Source organism: Aplysia californica, unplaced genomic scaffold (assembly GCF_000002075.1).
Source record: "Aplysia californica isolate F4 #8 unplaced genomic scaffold, AplCal3.0 scaffold00089, whole genome shotgun sequence".
In the NCBI taxonomy this organism is placed as follows: Eukaryota; Metazoa; Mollusca; class Gastropoda; order Aplysiida; family Aplysiidae; genus Aplysia; species Aplysia californica.
In genome coordinates this window covers 1,534,190-1,557,842 of record NW_004797359.1, presented here as the reverse complement: position 1 = coordinate 1,557,842, position 23,653 = coordinate 1,534,190, and the positions used below count along the sequence as shown (strand labels likewise).

The 23,653-nt window shown below is 40.8% G+C and overlaps 3 protein-coding genes across 3 annotated transcripts in view; 2 read left to right on the top strand and 1 right to left on the bottom strand.

Moving 5' to 3' along the window:
• The window catches only part of LOC101851859 (prostamide/prostaglandin F synthase), an 11,771-nt gene extending 8,197 nt beyond the window's left edge, over positions 1–3,574 (top strand). Inside the window, 1 exon segment of the mRNA XM_013080512.2 lies at positions 1,290–3,574. Coding sequence (XP_012935966.1) covers positions 1,290–1,456 — 167 coding nt within the window. The 3' untranslated portion in view covers positions 1,457–3,574.
• Positions 3,575–4,437: 863 nt separating this feature from the next.
• On the bottom strand, positions 4,438–11,742 carry LOC101848189. The gene is made up of 7 exons (XM_005094808.3): positions 10,735–11,742; positions 10,084–10,289; positions 9,145–9,206; positions 8,130–8,265; positions 6,800–6,896; positions 6,014–6,118; positions 4,438–5,320 (listed from the first exon to the last, which is right to left on the bottom strand). Exons 1-7 carry the CDS (start codon positions 11,710–11,712, stop codon positions 5,000–5,002), a joined length of 1,905 nt encoding a protein of 634 aa, XP_005094865.3. The 5' UTR covers positions 11,713–11,742; the 3' UTR covers positions 4,438–4,999.
• Positions 11,743–11,893: 151 nt separating this feature from the next.
• Positions 11,894–16,610, top strand: LOC101847945 (zinc finger protein 599). Its single transcript, XM_005094807.3, has one exon. It carries the CDS (start codon positions 12,754–12,756, stop codon positions 15,502–15,504), a length of 2,751 nt encoding a protein of 916 aa, XP_005094864.1. The 5' UTR covers positions 11,894–12,753; the 3' UTR covers positions 15,505–16,610.
• The last annotated feature ends 7,043 nt before the right edge of the window (positions 16,611–23,653 follow it).

The window sequence follows — 23,653 nt, the reverse complement described above, 5'->3', positions numbered from 1 at the left end:
CCCCCCGAACCTGTTGTTGAGAAGATAATTAGAAGGACAAGGGGGAAGCCTGTCAAATGTGGGTGGAAAGGCTGTTTTGAAATGGGTCATAATGGATGCCCAGACAAAGAGGCCACTTGCCTTAGCTGGGTATCTTACTCCTAATCTGGATGCCCTGCTCTTGTCCTCATTTCTCCTACATGTATCGTGTACCATTCTCTCTGCCTCTGTGTTCTCACAAATGTTCTTTGTGTTGTCGAGTGCCTCTGTGAATAGGCCAGATAATATTCACCACTCAGGCTTTCTCATCCATTGTGTTAAGCCCGGGTTACATGCTAGGATAAATAGTATCAGATTCGTCGTATGAGAGAACTGTCTGTTTGATCGAACTGTTGTCTGTTTACACGTTCCAATCTATCATCCAGTTTTCTATCGATTGAGGAGATTCCTCGTCATAAAGCCACCATGTCTCTGCAACGAACGCGAATTGCCTGCTCTCTATGTGAAGGTTTCGAGCTTTGGACCTAATGAATGAAAGGCGAACACTACCTCTAGATCACAGAAGCCCCCCCCCCTGTACATTTTGATATAGCAGAACAGTGTCTTTAGAAAAGGGTGGCCGTACTGTAGGCCTACTGTGTGTGTGTAGAACCGGAAGCTTTGACCTGACTGCAGATGTGCAATGCACAGAGTGACCTTAATGCAGTTTCACAATTGACAATCAACTGAATAATAAAATTGCTAAAATATAAATAATAACCAACCAAATCAGGTTCACCGCGAGCAACTTTGCATATTATGAGACGCTGATTACGAATATGAAATCAGTTTTTACGTACGGTAATTATTTTTTAAAATTTGAGTTCTGAGTTTAATTTTGCGCAGCGGCAAATTTCAAAGTGAATCTACGTCACAGCGCGTCTCCCTCAAGTTTGACTGTGATCGCACAGAAAATATCAAGCAGGGCTTGATTTCTAGATCGAGTCTCCAAACCATCGTTCAATTGTCCAAATTTGGTACAATTTTGTGGTTACACCTAACGATTTATCGTATGATCGCTAGATCGTCCAGTTTTTGTACAATTTATCGTTCCGTGAAACCGGGCCTTTAGGCTTTATCCATGTGACTGGAAGAGATAGTTCAGTGCGCACACACACACACACACGAAACTTTCTCCCCCCCTGCGCCAACTCCTCCTTCTTTTATTCCCTTGTGTCTTCAGTATGGGCTTCACGCTTCAACAACCATCATTGTCTCAATACAGACGTGCGTTAGCAGAGACTTTCACGAGGTGTAAATTTTCTTTCCAGGCGGAAAAGCTCTCCTGACGTACAAGCAAGAGAATCCCGGGGAGCACGTGGACCCGAACGATGTGTTGAAAGCTCTGGGCATAGAAGGCAGCGTGGAGGTGGAGGCAGCTCCTGCAGTGGACTGCGACAACGGAGCTTGTGCCCTGCCCAAAAAGTCACAGTCGTAGTGATCAAAACAGTTCAGTTGGCTGTTTGTTAAGCTTTATAAAATGTGAGGAAGAAAAAAAAATACTGCACATAGTCGTACGGTAGAGTTAAGTTGTGAAATATTCAGGTGGGAGGATGGGTCTGGCAGTTGAAGGTGTAGTTATTGATTAGAAACAGTTTATAAGGCTTTTGTTTCTGTGTCCTTCAGGGTACAACTGAAACATGAAATATATCTTGTAACTTTTAATGGAGTTACGTGCTGGACATTCATTTTAGGATGGTACGAAACCTTTGTTGAAAACGTAATGGCACAGATTGTTTTGTTATTTTTCTACTACAGTGTGCAAACACCTGCACTTGTTTTAGTTATGTGATAAGAGAGAGGAGGTTGTTTTTTTCTAAACGGTCAGTAGGCGTATTTTGTATTCTCTTCACTATGAAAAAACAAAAAAAATTGCAGGCTTGCCAACCTTCCTGAATTTTTCAGGAAATTCCAGAATTGCAATTGTCATTCCCGAACCTTTCCCGAGACACCAGCACGATGTGCCCCCCCCTCTCCAAAAGTATTATTTTTTTCTTAGAAAAACCAAAACTCGAAGGCATGGACAAAGGGGTATGTGTAGTAACTGTGCTGTTACATTCTCATCTCTCTCTCCGTTTCTCCACTGGTTTGTTTGAGCGGTTTTTGTGGCCTATCACAGGAGTGTGTGTCCGTGGCGCTCTGAAGCATTCAAAATTCCAGAATTCAGTAGCTCAAAAGTTGGCAAGCCTGTAATTGGTTTTTCTACTAACCACATGTACACAGTGTTTGTAAATAGCATTCTGAGTCAATGACACTACACAGAGAAACTGGTGCTATCTCTGCAGGGTGAGGAGTGTTTTTGCCAATATTGCACGTGTTGTTGATGTTGTTATGCCAGGATGAGAAGCATTTGAAAAGCAGGATGGTAGAATGTTAAGAGTCGCATAAATCAGGTTTAGTTTAGAGGAAATCAAATTTTCAAGTTCAAAACGGGCAATACTTTGGTAGTCTTCTGTACTGTATTACTGTCTTTTCATTTTGGTTCAGGTTTTCTGCGAGTGCCTTATTGCTCATGTGGTGGGGGATGATGAAGTGTTGTAGTCTTCTCCTGATTTCAATATATTTATTTGTTGTTCTGGAACTAAAGAATGACATTGGGAAAATCAAATGTATCCGAATTGTGACTTGCGCAATGTAATGTTTAAGTTTTAGCCAGACAGAATACTTAATGATTTCATCGTCTTTATGATTTGGGCCTGGAAATTCTCTTTTATTTATATAGTTCAGGGATATGGTGGAGAGCAGAAATTTACAATTCGAGAGTCAGGACATTTTTCCTGGTTTTCCTTCTTTTTTTTTTTTTTTTGACTGGCTCAGGTATTTCTACATGCTTTCATCAAAATATTTCGGGCAACTTTTGATATACCATATACATATGTCTGATTAGAAGATCTTGTAGCGAAACTTTTTTTTTTTTTCGCATTTTGACGTTGTCATCTCTTCTCAAAGTTTTGATTCCGTGGTCAAGATTGTTTGTCAGTTTGTAGTGATAGATCTAGGTGAATACATGACTCGTGATACATTCCTGTGCGATTGATGTGGACTGTATAACTGTATCATTCTTTCAATTTCATTTGTACTGTATGGGTTCTTACATTTCATTCAGTTTTTATCAAAGCCTTAATTTAATGCTCGTTATCAGTACTGGGTGCTAGTGAAGTGTGTAACTGGTGAGTATACACGTGTCCAAACTGGCAACTGCTGGCTTCAAGACTGACTGGCTGTGCTCTTGTGTTTGACGCAGGCACCAAAAACCCCTCGGGCACGGTGTCAGCTGAATGGTCTCTCGTGACAAAAAGAGCACCGCCAGCTTTCTTCGGCAGGGCAACACTGCCAGTTTGCACATGTGTAGTGAAGATTGTGCATCTTGACTAGGCCACAGTATCATGATATATATATCAAACTTTTTCTTCATTGATAGTAATGATAGTTTGTTGATAGTTATTTTTACCAAAGTTCACTGTATAATTCAAGAATGAGTATAACATTTTTTATATTTTTGCCATTATAGAAATGAAACATTAAAAAATATTCTGAATAAAATGTTATAAAGTCATACTCGTGTGCTTCTGCATTTGTAGTTGTTTTCACCATGTTACTCTCTACGTTTCATTTTCTCGCTCTGGAATGTTCTTTTCTCCGACATAGACTACTATGTATTTCGCCCCAGACACAAGTACTTTTCACAGAGTAGTAAGTAACGCAGCTGACGAAGGATCTGTTGATGTCATGAGAGGGGTGAAAAATAAATTATGCAGTGCGAGGACTCACTTAGCGCTCTTTTCTGAGTGTTTTTCAACATTATAATAGATACATGTTTGTAAACTAGATTGATCCAACTGTCAGAAAATGTCTCAAACTCATTTTCGATATTTTACAAGAAAATTGGGTCTCCTGGTGTGGAATTTGACTCCTGAGCCCTTTAACCGAAGATCAACTCAAGCGAAGTTGACTGTTACTACGTTTAATTTATATATATATATATATATATGTATATCGCATCCATGTTCTAGGAGCCACACAACCATTGTTGCCCAAGAAGACTCTAGAAGCATTCTTGGCCTCCCAGGCATGGAGCCTAGAGTGCAAGCCTCCATTTCACAGAGGCACAAAAAACCTGGACTTGGACATACTGACAAATCTTTCCCTGATGACTGGGTACCCTCCCACGCTAAGGTGAAATGAGGGAAGTTCATGAAAAGTGCCTTTCCCATGGACACAACATCGGGCCGAGCTAAGCCTTGAACCCACATTGTCTGAGTCCGGTAGCCTAATCACTAGACTACCGACTTCACTAAAATGCACTTGGAATAGTCTTGTGGGTTTCCCTGCGAAGCCACAGTAAATATAATTATAATAATTAGAAAAAAACAACTCCTCACATAAAAGTCAAAGTAAGAAATCACATTAACAATATCATCCATACCATTGCTAAGTTTATTTGCTGTTACACATACACCGAACTACAGTAGTATACAAGAGTTTGAATAAATTAAGTACTTGCACTAAAAGGATAAAATGGACATAAGGGAATTTAAAAAATGACAAAGGTATGAGCTTGGGCAAGAAAGCTTATTAAAAAAACAACTGAACTGCAACCATTCGTCTACAACTTACAATCAGTCTGTCCTTTTGATTTATCACAGAGCACATATGAAATTTTATTTCTGCATTCCTCATCTTCAACGATTCCCAGCCACTTTTACCATTCACACCCACACTCACACACAGACGAAAGATAAAATGGATATGATAAAGGCACAATATGTCTGACCTCATTTTGGGTTGTAAATTCAACAGCAAAGACATAAGACATTCCATACTGTAACTTTCAATTCAAAATGGGGGAAAAATGCCAAGAGAGAGAGAGAAAAGGAGACGGAAGGGGAGGAGAGGGGGATGGCAACAGACACAGACCATGACCTCGCCAGTTGAAGGGCAGTACATAACACACCGCATCAATTATGCGACATACATCCCATCAATTCTTCCCTTTGCCCCTCTCTTCCTCCTCCCTCTTCCTCTCCAGCTCCCTCTCCTGCTTCAGTCTCTCCATCTCGTACATGTTGGAGTAGGTGGACTGCAGTAAGCGATCCGTGACTCGTTTTGCACCAGTGACCCCCGCGGAATGTGAGCTGGCGCGTGAGCTGTTGGCTGCCGCTGGGGGCTGCGTCATGTTGAGCGTGGTGTCCAGGTAGTGTTTGCGCCAGGTAGGCAGAGTCTGAAGCCGCCCATGGGACCGGACCAAGGGCCAGCCGGCGTGGCGAGGACCAGTTGCCAGGCGCTCTGCCTCCGCAAGACTCTGTGAAGATAAAAAAAAAGATATGGTGATAGGTTGCCATGGCTTGTTCTCTCTCTTCCTCTTCTCTTTAATTTCTCTCTCCCTCCCTCCTTGTTTCTTTCTTCTCTCTTTAATTTTGTTCTCCCTTCCTCCTTGTCTCTACATTTTCTCTCACCCTCCCTCCTTGTCTCTCCACTCTTTCTCTCCCTCCCTCTTTGTACTGTCCCCATCGTTTTATGCAAGAAAAATTCTGAAATTATGCAAACTGAGCCCAAAAATGTGAAATTATGCGATTCTGTTAAATTTAACCAAGAATGATAAAGGAAAATAATCAGAAATTATGCAAAAAATGATCAAATTTTGCTAAATTATGCAGGGTACATAAAACCCCGGGGACAGTTTGTATGATCTCCTCTTTCCCTCCCTCCTTGTCTCTCTACTCTCTCATTCCTTCCCTGCCTCTCTACTCTTTCTCATTCCATCCTCTTTGTCTCTCTATTCTGTTTGTCCCTCCCTCCTGGTCTCTCTACTCAATTACTTTTGCAATTTAGGGTTTGCCAATATTTTGCACTCAGCTATCAATATATTGGTTGGAAAGGGGGGGGAGAAGTGTTGTTAGTAGAGACAAACAAAAACAAAAACTCACAAAAGATTATTTAAACAGACTTTGACAGTAATGAGAGCGCAATAACAAAAATACAAGTAGATCTTTACCGTGACGACTGAGTCCTGTCGAGTTCCCGCCTCTGTGTTCAGGTCCAGGGACTTGGCGGCCGGCAACATCTCTGGCCGAGTATTCTCCCAGCCCAGCAGGCAGTGCTGCGGAGGTCGAGAAAACATGTTTATTTGGTAAGTAAGAGGTTTAAAGCATTTGCATCAACACAATTAGGTCATATAAGTGCTGATAAAAAAAGTGTTAGATTTAGTAAGTTTTACGGCACTTGCAACACAATAAGGTCATATAAGTGCCGAAGATCAGAGATGTTACCAGAGAGTAACAAACACAAGAAAGAAGGAGGGGAGATAAGAACGACACATGTTTGATAGGAAAGAAGAAGCAAACCACACCAGAGCACCCGCCAACCACCCACAGAAAATGTGTGTTCTGTACAATATACGACAAAATTCAACACAATATCTGAAGTTAAAAAAATAAGAGGTACTGCTAGAGAGAGGCGTTAAAATGAAAGGAGAGATGAATTGGTGTTGTGTGGGAAGGGGTGGAAAAAAGATAAACTTAACTGTTGGGACCTGTAGAGACGAAGAGGTTCTGGGTCTCGAGAAAGAGATCAATTTAAACGAAGATCAACTCAAATGACTTAGATACAAGCGGAGTTGACTGGAAAGAGTGGAAAGAAGGAGCAAACCACAATAGAGCACCCGCTAACAATCCACCCTAGGTTTAAACACAAAAAAATTTTTTTTAAAACCCAAAAAACCAAACCAGTAAAAAAAAAATCAAGCCATGAGAAAGAGAGGTATCTACTGAGATTTGCTTACATCCATAAGAGCACACGAGTCAGCCGCATCGAAACTGCGTCGTCTGTGTGGTTTGACACGGTATGGGGTTGAAAGAGTTGACCGCGGAATGCTCACCCTGAAACACACATAATAGGGAGAGAAAATGATGAAGTGTTAAAGTGGTGGGTAAAATACTGTAATAATGATACATAATAAATAGCATTTGTACAGTGATCATTTCAGCTCAAAAGCAAACTCTATGAATGTTCCAATCTATATTACCCCAGCAGACCTGAAAGAATTCTGAAGCAAGTTCAATTTCCTGGGAAGCATACAGTGCAAAGAAACCATTTTACAGGCATTCAAACACTAACTTACAGACAAGATCTTTCTTTGTCTATAACTGGATACCCATTCATATCAGATTGAAGTGAGGAAAATTCATGTCAAGTGCTTTTCCCAAGGACACAATATCAAGCCTGAGCCTTGAACCCCGAACCGGCAACCTCAATTAAAATATATCTTTTCCATCACATAGTTCAGTTTGTTCCTCTTGAAATCAGAAAATCCACACAAACTCATAATAACTCCCTTGGCTGGCCTATTCATAGTGATCTTTCTTTTTTCCCCAATCTTGGGATGATATTCAAGGAACATCAAATACATATGGGAGGCAGCTTGGTGAAATCAGGCGCTCATTAGATTAAAACAAAAGTAAAGAAAGCGGCATTTTTTCGCTGGTTAGGTCATTTTTATAGAAATTTTGCTTTTTTGGCTCAACACCTTTTATGTCCATTTAAGAACCCATTTATGTGAGGATTTTACTGAAAAATATTGATTTAAGGTACAAAAAACATAAACTGTCAGTTTCCACAGACGCTCAGGCTTTGAAAAGAACCAAACTTTGGCAGCCATTTTCTCTCTAATACTGCCTCTAAAACAAGGCAACCCCCACCTCCTTCAATCGCAAATATCTCAACCTGCATTAAAGAAAAATGGGTATTTCTTTCGTCAAAAGCAAGACAAATAAACAAGCTACAAGGCGATACAAATAACTCAACCTGCCCAAAAACTGACGATCCCCTGATTCCATCTCGTCGTGACACAAATATAGTTGAAATTGTCCAAGACGGCCACCCACTCTTCAGGCGGAAAGTTGTGTAAGACTAGCAGACATCTAAAAACAATGTCGTTATAATATTTTTTCAAAACCAAGGGAGCAGGAAAGGGGGGAGGGAGAGAAGAGTTTGTTTGTCTTGAACAGGTTGCAATTAGAGTAGATTTGACAGCACATTCAATTAGAAATTAAGGACCAAATAAGATGATATCAAATAATGATGATGACTAGAATTATTAAAAAATACATTACCTGACAAATCTAGGGTTATCTTTACTTGGCTCTTTGCTTTTCTGCCTTTGAGGTATATCCTCATCTTCGTAAGGGATAAGGTTGGGTCTAAACGGCTCCGTGAAAAGTCTGTCATTGACAATGTAAGGACGAACCTCTGAAAAAAATAATCTTCATGTAACTACCTCGAACTTACAATTCTGAATGAAGGCAGCAGAGTAAATCCATATCAAAACTATGACCATAATAAATCATCTTTTCCACAAACTAACAATATATTTTTTTAATTTTCTTTTTTAATTGGTAATAAGAGACAGTAGGCCTAATGAAAATTTTGGTTTCTCCGTGAATAGCAAAAAAAGTACATGTAATTACGAGTTCACTAGGAATAAATAGATATTTGTCTATGAGACTTAATACACACAAACATTTTCATTTAAAAGAACGCAATACATCCACACACAGAGTCAATCTAAGAACACATTACAGATATATTGCATACAATGAGAAAAGCAAGAACAAAAACACAAACAGCAGAGATGCCAACTCGCTACAATAAAATTTAGAAATTTTCTGCACCCTTGTGGAAATGCATGTGTGTGAATACTCAAAATTTACTGATTGTATTGATCAATACATCTCTAAATATAATTCCATCACGAGTATTTTCGAACAAAGTGCAGTATGACATCACGTAAAAGTCAGTAAAAATCCAGACATTTTCAGACATCCGGATTTCAAGATTTATCAGGGAAAATTGGCACTTCTGAGATATACTAGACAATGTTTTAGTTTTAGTCTTAGTAAGCGTTTTACGCACTTGCAACACAATAAGGTCATATAAGTGCCGAAGAATGGATTATGTGTTACAAGAGAGTAACATACACAAGAAAGAAGGAGGGGAGATAAGGACAACAGATGTTTGATAGGAAAGAAGAAACAAACTACACCAGAGCACCCGCCAACAACTCACAGACAACGTTTGAGACTCATATAAAAAACACAAAACACACACACAAAAAAAACCCAAACATACTTGGTTCCGTGAGAGCCTCAACCACCTCAGAAGGTTCTGTGTCCACCAGGGTGTGAGGGCCTCTGAGGATTGTACACGATGCATAGTTGTTTATTTGTTTGTTTGTGTGGGAAAAAAGAAGCTCTTTATCCATAAAAACCAGCAAACAACTATGAGACGAGGGTGAGATATCTGGTTCCATAGTCCTGCAAGCAAAACGGTTTCTCAACTTCTCTTTATCTCCCCTCTTGCCCTTTCTGTCATCTTCCCTTCTTGCATGGATTTTATAATGTCGGAGCTAGCATTTAGAATACAAACACATGTTCCATATTTTGAGGATGGCCCAATAATCAAATTATTACACAATTAATATATTTCATGTCTCCATTCATACAACTCACACCAATTAGGACATAGGCTGTTTCCACCTGCTTAAGGCGGGATACAGCATATGCCGGCCCCGCTGGTTTTTAACCTCAACAGACCTAGGTCTGCAGGTTTTTTAGACTGGGGCCGGCACGTACGTGTTTAAAAACTGGCGACTACGCAACATGCAAAACGATAAGTCTTGAAGCAGAAGAGTAGTCCTGAAAAAGCCCCTATCCTCTTAAGGCCCATATGTTAAAACTAGTTTTTTGTAGTCTTTGCCATCTTATCTTTCTGTACGATGACTTTCAGGTTTTTGAAAATTCCCACATTACCGCTTAGGTTTTTAAATGTCTTTGAACTAGCATCCGTGATCCCAGGGGACATGGCAAGATACTTGATAAAATGACATCCCAACATAAGATTGAAACTAATGTCTTCAGCATGAACTGCGAAGAGCCTAACTACTACATCACAGGCACTAGCGGCTAACAATCAAAGCTATCTAATCAGCAACATAAGTCAGTCAACAAGGAATCAAAATAAAAACCAAAAAGCCCAAAACATTAAAAAAATTGACGTATCCACACTTACTTCATGTAGAACTGGTTGGAGCACTCGTCTTTGTTGGCTCTGCGAAAATCCCTCAACTCATCAAAGAAACTCTCAGACTGATTGATCAAAGCTGAGTCATTGTCCAGCAGGGCAGCAATCCAGTCATAGCCGAGAAGGCGATGGTCCGGCAGTGGAGTCTGGGAGTCACTGGACTGAGACGAGTTGAATCGTACCCTTGAGTTGTTCTGGGAACAGACAACGGTGAACGGCAAAGTCAGAACAATGTCACAAAATACTAGACATCCAAGGTTTTAGAGTATGGTTCTAGAGTCAGATTCATTTAAATCTAATACAAATTCAGACAGACAGATATCATCATATCATCATTCATTACATCATGCAGCAAAAATCAAGACAAGAGAGTGCATTTAGATACGTCACAGTTGATGTTATTTTCAGTAGGCCTATTCAAGTAACATGATTGTAAAAGTTCAGTAATTAATGGTAAAAATCTCTCTTCTTGAATTTCTGAAAAGAAAGAATACAGATGTCTAAAAAGAGAATCATACAGTTTTTATACGTGTCATACTTTCTTTTTTCATCTTTGTTTTTTTAACTCACATGATTTCAGGTTAAAAGGAAAAACTTTGAGGATGGTTCCAGTAAATTTTATAAGATATTTTTGCTTACCCTCTTGCTTGAATTCAAGCTGTAGTAAGCGCTGGAGTTGAGGATGCTCTTGGGTTTCACTGCAGCTTCCTTCACAAACTTGCTGAGCTTACGATTGTTCCCATCATCAAGAAGCTGCGAATTGAAGCTCTCCTGCTTTTCAGGTTTGGTGGGACCACGATCGGGGAGACTTGTTAGATGAGATGCAGCAGGCGAATGTTCGGTAGAAAATGAAGATTGTGTCTTTTTATCACCAGTCTCTGTTTCTTCAGGTTCAGAAAGGTCCCCTGTTGACTTGAGGCGGGTCACATGATCATCAACTTCAATGTGTGAGTAGCTGAAATTCAAATACCTTTCTTTCTCTAGATCTCTGAGTTCCTTAGCATTGAGCTTGGTGGGTACGGCAGTGTGACGATCTATGAGCTGACGTCTTCTCTGAGTGATGGGCGTTGCTGGCTGCCAGGAAGAGGATGTCACGGCATTATTGTCTTCCACAGATGCCATCTCATTCTTTGAGAAGTCTGAGAGTGCGGTTCTGCCCTCAAGCAACGAGGTTGATGATGATAATAATAAAGGACGACTGTCATATCCTAAAGTTCTGTCTGCTACATTACAGTTTTCCTTCCCTGGTTTAAAGCTGTCTTGAGTACTAAGCCCACTGGCTAAGCTGTCATGGCGATTTCGACTCTTAGCCAGACTACACAACTTGTCTCTGGCTAAGGATGGCTTGAGGTCAGTATCAGCCTCCTGAGCTACATTAACGTCAGCTGTGATATCTTTGCCAAATTTCCATTTTGAGGACTTTTTGCTCGCATTTTTACTTAGATTGTAACTAATAATGGGGTCTCGGTCATCAAAAGTAGTTGAGACACCAGATCTCTGACTAGAAGCAAGAGTCACTCGTCCCATTTGGGAAGACACCTGTTCAGTCAACAGCCGCTGGGAAGCTTTCAGCTGCTCCAGAAGACCCTGGCACTCTGAGCGCAGCTGAGTATCCATCGCTGCCACTGAAAAGCAAAGATTGTAAAGCATTCTAGTAAGCGATGGGGATGCATCATGACAATTGTGTTCCCTGCCAAGTAAACATAACTTTTCAAAGAGCGAAGTCCAAAAATGAATAGAATTGCTACAGTAAGTACAAAATCATTAAATAGTGGGGGGGGGGGGGGGGGGGGGGGGGGGAGAGATAAACTCATCTGAGGTTAAAGTTAACCTTTGGGACCTGTAAAGAAACAAAGAAAGGTTCTGAAACCCGAGAAAAAGATCAACTCAAGGGAGTTCAACACAATCACAAGTGGAGTCGACTGTAGTACATAGGTTAGGGGAAGCTTCACAATATATGTCATGTAGCCTTCACTCCACCCATGAATATCTTTACTTTTTGTAGGATTTAGGCCAATAATTTCTTGTAATTCACTTTAAACGAAATCCAAAAAATTACCGGTGTATGTGGATGTGGTATTAATAATATAATAATGGCTTAGTTTTTCACTCTGTAGCTCTCACTTAAGATTTGAGTTACATTCCTGCGTGTCAAAGTTTATATATCTCTAGTTTTTCTGCTAGGGTGCAGTGTCCAACACAGCAGGGTTGGCCCTGACAGGCTGTGTTACTGCAGCCAGCCTCCTACTTAGTATAAATTCTGCATTGATGATGGAATAAACATTTTAGTATCGATCAAGCAGAGATGCCATTTAAATTTAAAAATATATATTACACAAAAATTTTATTCAAATACCTTATATTTGTGGATAAATGAAGAAAAAGAACTTACTACTAGTGTGCTCATCATGTCTTGTAGAGAGATTCAGGAAAGTTTGTGAAGTTATATCCTTCCCACCCTGATTGAAAGAAAAATACACCAAATAGCCCTGATGATTTGATATTTTTATTCTGGGTTTTTTCCCAGGTTGTGTCGAGCCAATGATGTTGGGCCTGGATCCAGGACTGTGGAAGCGTGTTCCCTTCTTCTGTCCCTGTAGATTTTTGCGAATGTCTTAACTCAGTGAATCGGCTCCATTGTGAGGAAGACTTGCCAGGATGGGGTCAAGTATCAAAGTCTTAGGCCAAGAGCTCCCTGGGAGCTTAGCTTTAGAATGTCTTGTTTTGACTCTCTGGAGAGAGATGAAGAGTGAGATGTGTCAAAGTGGGAGTGAAATGTCAGACAGAGGTGATAGACTCTGTACTTCTGTTTTACTGAGCTTTGCTAGCAAGAGAGGATTCAGAGATATAGTACAGTCTTTGAATGTCAGTGAACGGGATACTTCTTTGTTGATGACTCTAATGGAAAGGTTGGAAGATCTGTGTTTGCCTTACATTTTCGTCTTATTCCAGCGACTTGTGTTCTTCGGGAGACTGCGGCGGAAAGATGAAGAGGCTGAAGATTATTTGAAAGCTCTCGAGGTTCTTGCAGAGTCCTGTGAGTTTCTAGAAGAAAACAAAGCTGTGTACATCAAGGAACAGTTTGTCAGAAAAGGCATGTTCTCTTCAGCCCTTCAGCAGTATGTCAAAAGTTCTCCACCTTTGCCGTTGAGAGATATTCTCGATAGGTTTTCTCAGCATGAGACACCCGAGAATCTCAAAGAAAAAGTCACAGAATCTAAAGCGGCTCCGAAACCGCTGAAAGTTAGGAAAACGCGAGCACAGACTAAAAAACAAGAAGTTTTCGTGAAAACACGTTCAAGAACTTCGAAAAGAGCTCAAAGACTCGTGGACCGGAAAAAAGATTCAGGTAAGAGAGTTGATGAAGGGGCTTCTAAACCAAAGAGGAAAGGTGTCTCACAGTCAAAGCCCTCCAAAAAGTCAAAAAAGAGTTGTAAAAGCAGAGAGCGATCGAATGTGCCAGTGCCTGTATCTGTTGATGTGACTGAGGAAGCAGAGGAGGAGGAGGACATTCTGTCTGTGGATTGTGATGGGAAAGACAGTCCGTCAGTATGTCCTCCGGATGATGAGGAAGAAGAGATCCCAGTGAATAACTGCGATGAAAATATTGAACCTGAAGGTTGTGAGATTTTAGAAGCTAACCTTGGCCCCCAAAGTGTTCCTGTGGGTGTAGAGGAGGAGAAAGATGAACCTAGTAGACTTACAAAACCAGCAGATGGTTTACAAATCGGTAAAGGGAATTCCCTCAAAACCTCCTTCTCTTGCAGCATCTGTATGAAATCCTTCAGGAAAAAGGGGGAGTACCTGAAGCATATAAAAATCCATCGATGTGAATGTGAAATTTGTGGAACTAAGTTTTCATATCCTCACCAATTGCATAGACACATGTCATCAAAACACAAAGGGATTGAATACAAACCAAAGAAAGTCTCAATGGCTCGACATCTTGAAACCCACCATTGTGCTATTTGCAAAAGAAGCTTTGTAGGTCGAAGATCCTATAAGAACCACATGAAAATCCACACCTGCCACTGCACCATTTGTGATAAAACTCTGGCGTGTTCTTCCGCTTATGAAGACCACATGAAGTGTCACACAGGGCAGAAACCGTATCAATGCCCTCATTGCCCCCAGGCGTTTTCCCGTAAAGCTGACTGCAAAGCTCACATGAAACGTCATGACCCGAACAGACAGAAAGGTCACACCTGTGACCTGTGTGGCACATCGTTTTACAGAATCTATGAATTGTACCGTCATCAGAAGCTGCATACAGGAGACCGTCGCTTTAAGTGCGACAGGTGTGACAAGAGCTTCACCGACCGCGCGTCCTTGAAAACACATTCTGTTGTGCATTCCGGAGAAAAGTCTTTTGTGTGCGAGCTGTGTGGTAGTTGCTTTTCACAACGGACTAATCTCAACATTCACTTACGGCGCCACTCGGCCGTGAAGGAGCACGAGTGCCCGGATTGTGGTATGAAGTTTTCGCGGAAGTTCTACCTCGCCAACCACCGAAAGTCCCACTCTGGGGAGAAGCCGTATACGTGTGAGATCTGCGGGGCGTGTTTTTCCGTGAAGTGGTCATTGCGGCGCCATCGACTCGTACACACGGGAGAGAAGCCACACCACTGTCAGGTATGTGGGAAGTCGTTTACGTGGCTCTCCACCTTTAGGAATCATGTCAAGTCACACGGGTTACAAGTGCCTGAAGGCGAGGTGCAACGTGGGAGAGAAGAGGATGATGAGAGGAATCTGAAGTCAGAGCAAAGCAAAACGATACCTCTTCAACAAGATCGGGATACGCCTGAACAGCAGTATCAACAGCAGCTTCAACACGAACAACAGCAACAGCAGCAGCAGCAACAGCAGCAATGTGAATTACTGCAGCAACAGCAAAGACACCAGCGTTTGATATCTGTGCCCAGCGTGCAGCCTCCTGTCGTGGAAGTGAGCAGGGAGACAACAGCCACTCTGCTCACCGCGACGCAGACGTTTATTCCCCTGCAGCAAGACAGTCACAATCGGCTCGAGCTGCAACCCCTCAGTCTTCCACCGCCCCCACCTCCGCCTCTACACATACAGGTGGAAGCACGAGAGTTTGAAGCGCAACAGCATCAGCAGCGCTTGTATCAGCAAGTTTATCAGCCCAGCGCTGTTGCTGATTCTCAGCCGTCGAGCCAACACCTGCAGGAGCTTCTGCCCCCGCACCACGCCCACCACCCGCTGCTCCCCCAGCACCAGCAGCAGCTCGGCGTGCAGCCACAGCACCAGAGGCTGCCCTTCCCCCACCCGCTGCCGCCGCAAGCACCCCTCCACCCGGCCATGACCCGACACAGTGTGGCTCTGCCCCCCCAGGTCTTGGTGGTACAGCAGACGCGAGAACTGGACAGCAACTGCCAGCCTCAGTTGTAAAACTTTTTACCTCAGTTATAAAACTGTTTGCCTCAGTTATATAACTTTATACCTTAGTTATAAACTTTTTACCTCGGTTATAAAACTGTTTGCCTCAGTTATGAAACCGCTGGTGTTGGTGGTGTAGCAGTTAGTCACTTTGCTGTTGCATTCCGGAAACCCAGGTTCAATTCTTAAGGGCAGAGAAGTTTTTATTGAATATCTCAGCCTTTTTGCCAGAATGTTGTATCCCCCTAAATGTGGGTTCCCTCTGACAGGCTGGGTCAGAAGCTTGCATACTAAATTATCTAAATTTGTGCCGATGAGGGCATAGAAACACCTACACACAAAAAAGAAAGTTGTGAAACTGCCATGCTTTGCTTTGTTGTGAGACCTTGCCTTGGTTATTAAACGTTAAGCCTCAGTTTGAAACCTACGTTCAGTTATGAAGTTGTTTTAGATGCAGAGAGGAATGTCTACATTTATATATACATGATGTGACGCCTGTTGGTGTGCATATATGTATGTCACGACGTGATGGAATCAGGCACTCGTCTATTTTTAGTATGTGGAGTTGATAGTATCATCTTAAAACTTGTTTTTTTTGTCTTGCTTTTGACGAAATATGTACCCATCTATCTAGAATAAAAGTATTAGAAGTCAAGATATTCTCAATTGAAGGAAATGGGGGTCACTTGATTCACCATCATCATCATTGCCTTTCTCACCCTACACCAGGGTCTGGCCACGAGCAAACACTTTCCACCTTTATCTATTCTGGGCTAGCATCTTGTGATGTTATTCCGTCTTCTCACTTTTCTGTACATCAATTTCTATGATTCTTCTCCCGGTTCCACGCGTTTTCTCCTCAAGATCTTTTACCCTCAAGATTCCAATCCAACACTTTTTTAAATGCATCTGCCTGGCTTCCTGAGAGTATGTCCATTCCATCGCCACAGCCTTCTTCCTACCTCATCTCTGACTGGGATCTGTCTTGTTTTACTTTAAAACACTTCCTCATCGGTGACCTTGTCTGTCCATCAGATTTCTGATCCTGTGGGTGGTTGGCGGGTGCTCTTGTGTGGTTTGCTTCTTCTTTCCTATCAAATATCTATCGTCCTTATCTCTCCTCCTTATCTTTCCTCCTTATTTTTTGTGTTTGTTACTCTCTTGTAACGCCTCTAGTCTTTAGCACTTATATGACCTAATTGTGTTGCAAGCGCCTTAAAACTTTTACACCAAAAAAACCACTTACTAAAAAAACCCATCTGATCCTCAGTAACTTTTTTAGACACTTTTCCTGGTTTAGTTTTAGTAGAGGTTTTACGGCGCTCGCAACTGCATAAGGTCATATGAGCGCCAAGCACTTGTCCTAGAAAACCTGGATCCTCTTTTTATGCAAGTCTGAGATGGGTTCCATGTCTCACACGTTGTTCGAAGTGAGATATTTCTGGTCTTCCAAATCCTATTCAAAGATATGAAAGCAGCCTGTGCTTCTCCATTGCGGGAGGTAGCTTGATTGGAAAGGCAAAATTAGCGAGTAAATGGCTGCCAAAGTTTGGCGACTTCTGTCTGAAGCTTGAGAGTTCTTGGAAACAGCAAATTAACATTTTGTTGGTGTGCCTTTAATCAATGTTTCTCAGTAAAGTCTACCCATAAATTATTTTCTTTTAATGGACATTAAAGATGTTGAGCCAAGTAAAAGAAAATTCAAAAAAAGTTTCCCAACGGCCATAAAAATGCTGATTATACATGTATTTCTTTGATTTCATTGTTTTGACGAGTGCCTGATTTCTCCCCGCTACAGTTTTTCAGTTCACAGTACACTTCGATATTGGTGAAAAACACAGGTAGTTTAATTTTTTATTTTATGGTATGTATAGAATGTTTTCTGGAAATATAGAATTGTAGACACAATGTTTTTATCATGTGTGCCTCTGTGTGAGTATGAATATTGTGTGTGTATATGTTTGGATGTATATGTACATATGTGTGTGTTCTATGTGTTTGTGTGTCGGGGGATGTGTATTGTGTGTGAAACATACATCTGTGGAAAAAAGCACAAATGTTATACCTGTATAAAATCTGGATTTTACAATTTAACAAGATATTCAACTAGATCTAGAATCTATATTATTTTTACAACATGAAATGGATCAATATTCGTTACTTTACAAAATAAATGTTAATAATTTTGGAAAGTGTTACCATTTTTTATCATGCCTGGTGGTTTATTTTTATGTTAGTTTCCCTGACTTTCTCCGAGGGGTTTGTTGGTTGTTTGGAATATTTTTAATGGAAAAATATAGAATTACTTGCCCATCACTTGCAAAAAATCGTTTTTGATGAAAATGCAGGAAGTTTTATACACATGTCATGTATAATTGTTATACATTTTATTGTATGATAAAAATAAAACAGATTCTGTGATTAAATTGTCTTGTTTAAAAAACGTTTTCGCAAAAATTTGTATAAATGTTGAGAAATTAACTTTGCTGACTGTAGCCATTTCTTTCCCACCTCCCCTTCTTCTCTCTGTCTCTGTCTCTGTCTCTCTCTCTCTCTCTCTCTCTCTCTCTCTCTCTCTCTCTCTCTGGCTCTCTCTCTCTCTCTCTCTCTCTCTGGCTCTCTCTCTCTCTCTCTCTCTCTCTCTCTCTCTGGCTCTCTCTCTCTCTGTCTCTCTCTCTGGCTCTCGCTCTCTCTCTATCGTTTGCTCTCTCTCGCTCTCAATCTTTCTCTCTCTCTCTCTCTCTCTCTCTCTCTCTCTCTCTCTCTCTCTCTCTCTCTCTCTCTCTCTCTTTGTCTCTCTCTGTCTCTCTCTCTCTGTCTCTCTCTCTGTCTCTCTCTCTCTCTCAATCAATGTTTCTCTCTGTCTGTCTGCCTGTCTGTCTGCCTGTCTGTCTGTCTGTCTGTCTGTCTGTCTGTCTGTCTGTCTGTCTGTCTGTCTGTCTGTCTGTCTGTCTGTCTCTCTCTCTCTCTCTCTCTCTCTCTCTCTCTCTCTCTCTCTCTCTCTCTCTCTCTCTCTCTCTCTCTCTCTCTCTCTCTCTCTCTCTCTCTCTATGTCTCTTTCTCTTTCTCTCTAACCCTGGTCTTGTCACTTGCATCTCCACCTCCGTTTGTTCTGATCGACACAGCAAAAGCGACCAACGCGTCTGAAGAGGAGAATATTTCTATGCAAAGTAGAAGAAATAAGGATTGGCCGTTGGTACCAATTCTGTTTGCCATGTTTTGGGCCTTTAAATCTACTTGTGGAAATGCGCAGCTTGAAATCTTTTCTTTTGGCTTTGGCATTTCTCTTTGCTTCTCATACATCAGTTGATAACAACAAGTAATTTGCTTTTCAATGATCAAACTTAAAATGTGGGTCGAATCCTCTTTTGTAAACTGTATAATTTGATACATATAGGCTATATATGCATGATAGATTTTGGTTACAGACAGATTTTCTTCCACTGGGTTCCAAAAGCTACAAATTTGCCACCCATATCTGTGGTGTTGAAGAGGAGACCAGAGTTTGAAACCTTAGTGTCAAGAAATGTTATTGAGCAAGTCGATCTTTCCGCTAAGTTGTTGTATCCTTCTCAGTTCCGGTTGGCCCTGACACCTGACAGGCAGGGGCAGGGTAAGAAGCACTTCTTTTAAAAAAGATATAAACTGTGTTGATGGAGTTGAGGGGGGGGGGGGGTAGGCTAAAACACCTGCATTAAAATTCTAAAAATTCTATCGGTATGTCGCGTTTTACTATCGTATCCATACGACGTGGGGAACTCTGTGCCACCACTTTCCAAACAGGAAATTTACTCATTAATCCGCCTGTTAAAATGATTTTTTGAGAAATACTGAAAGTTTCAAAGAGATCTTCATACTAGAAGTATTCTAAAATGTGAAGAATACTACCCGGGGGTACAAAATGACCCCAGGGCATACAGATAGGGTTAAAATAAAAGACACTCCTGCCTTTTGGGATTGTACACATCAGTGAATATCACTAAGCTTGTGTTGGTTGCAAAGATGTACACTATAGGTTTAAAAGGGAGATAACTCTATTGTTGGTTGTGACAAGCAGTGTCGAGGCAGCCCGCCTCCTAATGACACAGTCTGCTTTGTGTGCAGATGTAGGCCGAAGATTATCCGGCCATTACAGTCTCAGACAGAGAGAAATGTCTCATTTTATAATTGCTTGATTGTAAAATGTGCTATCCTTTTTGTCTTGAGCTTTTTTTTTCTGAAAAGAAAAATTGAAACAACCGCAAAACCCACTAAGTTTATTGTAAATAGATTTTTATAACGCATACCCCGGCTCAACAGCAAGCTCTATATATGTGCTTTACACTATATTATTACCCCAGCAGAGCATAGACCACTCAGATTTTTTCTCGGCTTCCCGGGAAGCGTACAGTGCAGCCGATTAAGCTCTCAAACACTAACAAACCGACAAGATCTTTCCATGTCTATAGCTGGGTACCCATTCTCACCTGGGTGGAGTGAGGAAAATTTGTGTAAAGTGCCTTTCCTAAGGACACAATGTCGGGTCTCTGACGGGATTTGAACCCACGACCTTACGGTTGCAAGTCTGAGAGCCTAATCACTGGGCCGCCGATGCCACATGTACATTTAGTACTACATAGTTTCAATTTGAAGTTTTTGTCTTGTAAAGCTATTTGACCTCAGATGAGTTTGAAAAGCAGAATTCAATTTGCCAGAGAAAGAACTTGAAGAGCACAGGGGAAAACGACTCCAGTCACGAACTGGAAATTGTGAGGGTGCCAATTTTTAAAGCTCGTGGGTTCATAACTTCATATTATTTTTCAGTTTGTGACTATATATATATATTCGTTTTTCCCTTGTAGTCTTCATTTGTCTGCATTACTCGTTCTCATTGTAACCATCATAAAAGAATCTGCCACTACCGACTGTGTGTTGAGGTTTAAATTAAAGGGAAATAACCAGGATGTCTTTCTAACGAAGAAGAGTTATTACTGCGATTATGTCCCTTAACACGCGTCCACTTGGGAGAGACTGTGTTTATTAAATTTGTATGCCTCCATCTCTGTGGCCTCCATCGACAGTTTTGATAATTTCCGACCCTGCCTGTCTGGGTCATTCCATGATGACAGGGAAACAACATCCCAACAGAAAGACCGAGATACTCAACAAAAATTTCTCCTCACTATGCATTCGGGTCTCCTGCATGCGACAGCAAAGCACAACCCAACCGCTCCACCACGGACGCCGGTGGTCGGGAACTTGAAGAAGAAAACGTGCATGATCTACTCGTACATAGCTATAAAAACTAAACAACATAGTACATGTATGTCATGTTGTCACAGGACCATTGTTTAAAGAATATTGCAAGGCCTCCAGTACTTGTAAGTGTAAGTATGAGCGAGATAATGATATTCAAGCATCAATAAAAATAATATGAAATAGAATAGATATCTATGTAATATTTTTTGTTGTTGGTTTGTTTGTTGAGTTGTGGGTTTTTTTTAATCGGTCGATCCAACGCCGAGAATGAAAAGGGGCCAATTTACAATCTGCTCAGTTGCTGGTTTTTGTTGTTGTTGTTTTTTTTCTCTTTAAAAAAAGTTAAGTACATGAGGCGTATAAACGTTGTGACTGTCATACAGTGCCAGAATTTAACACACACAAAAAAGACAAAGATCCAGTCATAGATAGACAGCAATGACAAAGGCATAGTAAAGTTTATGTGGCAGGACTAAATTACCAGTGGCGCCCACCGCTAAAAAGAAATCAGAAAAGAAATCAGAAACAACAACAATAACAACAACAAAGCAACAGCAACAACAACAACAACAACAACAACAACAACAAAGCAACAGCAACAATAAAAAAACAAAAACAAGTCAAAACAAAACCAACTCAACAAAAGGGCCCACATTTCCAACATTACATACTGTACTAACAAAGCAGAAAACAATTCACTAGTCCAGGTGGAGGTTTCTACAATAGGTCTATTACTGAATAGACATGTCCTTTTTCGCCTTGTAATGAACAATGTAAACGCATACACACTCACAACACAAACACATGCGTACAAAATACACACACACGCACACACACACTTACAACGTACACACACACACATACGCACGCACGCACAAACACACACGCACACACACACACTTACAACTCTCTCTCTCTCTCTCTCTCTCTCTCTCTCACACACACACACACACACACACACACACACACACACACACGTGCACACAAAGACACACACACACACACACACACACACACACACACACACAAACACACAAACATACACACACACGCACATAAAATAATATATACATTAGTATACACTCTACCTCATCCTACACACATGCACACATATTATTTAAATCTCTGCTTACAAAATTACAAGTGCTATGCCCCTTCCCCCTCCCCTGTTTTAAAAAGATGATGATACATAAGTGTAACTAACTTCATCTGCTGTTTCGAAAATTATTGAAACAAAATCTGTGCATCCTTACTTTACTTAAGACACATCGCTCATTCACCTTGGAAAGTTTTGTTCACAGAAGGCTGCACAAAAAAATACAGATGGTACATAGACCATATACTTGTAGTAGCAACAACAACAACAACAACAACAGCAACAACAACAACAACAACAACAACAACAACAACAACAACAACCCAACGATCATAGCGATGAATAATTAATGATAACGTTACTTTGTACAAACCGCACCCGTAAAGCTGATTTAGAAACAATCTTTACAAGATCATCACATTTTGTAGCACTTAAGCACTTATCTTATTATAATTCTATGATTTGAATGTAATTCTAGGAAACAAACAAACAAACAAACAAACAAATAAACTTAGGGCAGACGGAATGTTTTAATCAGGCAATTCATGTATTTTCTGTTTATTATTAGAGAAGCATAGCAACACAGTAACTGCAATATTTCTGCGGGATGAAGGTGAGACAGACAGACAGACAGACTAACAAACAGACAGACAGACAGAACAATAGACTCACAGACAGAAACAACACAAGGGAAGAACAAAGTAAAAGGAACTACTAGTGGCGCCCTCCGACCAACCACAGCTCTGGCCTGCTGTGCTTTGCATGTCTGTTCTTTGTTTTTTTCCACTGCGTGCGCAAAAGAAAAACAACGACAAAAACAACGACAAACAAACCCCCCCCCCCCCCAAAGTGATCGTCTTTATGGCCTGTATCCTGATCCAGGGTGAGAAAGGCAACGATGATGATGATGATGATGATCATCTTGCGTGTTGTTTCTAAATCCCTTAACGTTAACGATGAACAAACACTCAATGGTCACAAAATAGCCAAGGTGACAAGATAAGGAAAGGCACTGTACCTAGGAGGATCATACGATTAAAGACCAGTTTGGAATTGTTTTGAATCTCTGTCAAGAGGAATATATTATTATATTATATCTGTCCCCGCGGTTTTATGCGAAAAAAATCTGAAATTATGCAAACTAAGCCCAAAAATGTGAAATTGTGCGATTCTGTTAATTTTAGCAAAGAATGATAAAGGGGAAAATAATCAGAAATTATGCAAAAAAATGATCAAATTTGGCTAAATTGTGCGAGGTGCATAAAACCGCGAGGACATAATAATGTTTTATTATGAGGCAGCGTGGTGAAATCAGGCGCTCGTCAAAATAGTCAAAGTGAAGACACTGGCATTTTCCCGCAGGTTTGGGAATTTTAATAGAATTTTTGTTTTTAAGCTCAACACCTTTCACGCCCTTTAAAGAACACATTTCTGTTTGGATTGTGCTGAAAACCGTTGATTTAAGGCATAATCGGCTCTCAAGTTTAGGAAATAACTCAACTTTGGCGGCCATTTTCTCGCAAATTTTACCTCTGAAACCAGGCCACCCAACCTCCTTCAATCATCAATATCTTGACTTCTATCCAAGATAAATAGATATTGTTTCAATCAAAAGCAAGGCGAATGGACAAGCTTTAAGATAATACCAATAACTCTATATGCCCCGAAATTGACGAGAGCCTGATTCCACCGCGTTGCGTATGATTTACAGCACATCCATACACAAAGATAAAACAAAAATGCTTCCACACAAGGACAGCCCATCCTTTCTGTTTAAAAAGTTTTGTAAGCTTTGTCGAATAGGCAATAAATGTAAAGTATCCCCCC

Excerpts from the sequence above, each read along its gene's own strand:
- LOC101848189 (XM_005094808.3), bottom strand. The coding sequence starts at position 11,712 with ATGGATACTCAGCTGCGCTCAGAGTGCCAGGGTCTTCTGGAGCAGCTG. Across the intron at positions 6,897-8,129 it reads GATAACCCTAGATTTGTCAG|GGTGAGCATTCCGCGGTCAA; the intron begins GTAATGTATTTT and ends TGTGTGTTTCAG. Across the intron at positions 6,119-6,799 it reads ACTCGTGTGCTCTTATGGAT|CACTGCCTGCTGGGCTGGGA; the intron begins GTAAGCAAATCT and ends CGACCTCCGCAG.
- LOC101847945 (XM_005094807.3), top strand. The coding sequence starts at position 12,754 with ATGGGGTCAAGTATCAAAGTCTTAGGCCAAGAGCTCCCTGGGAGCTTA.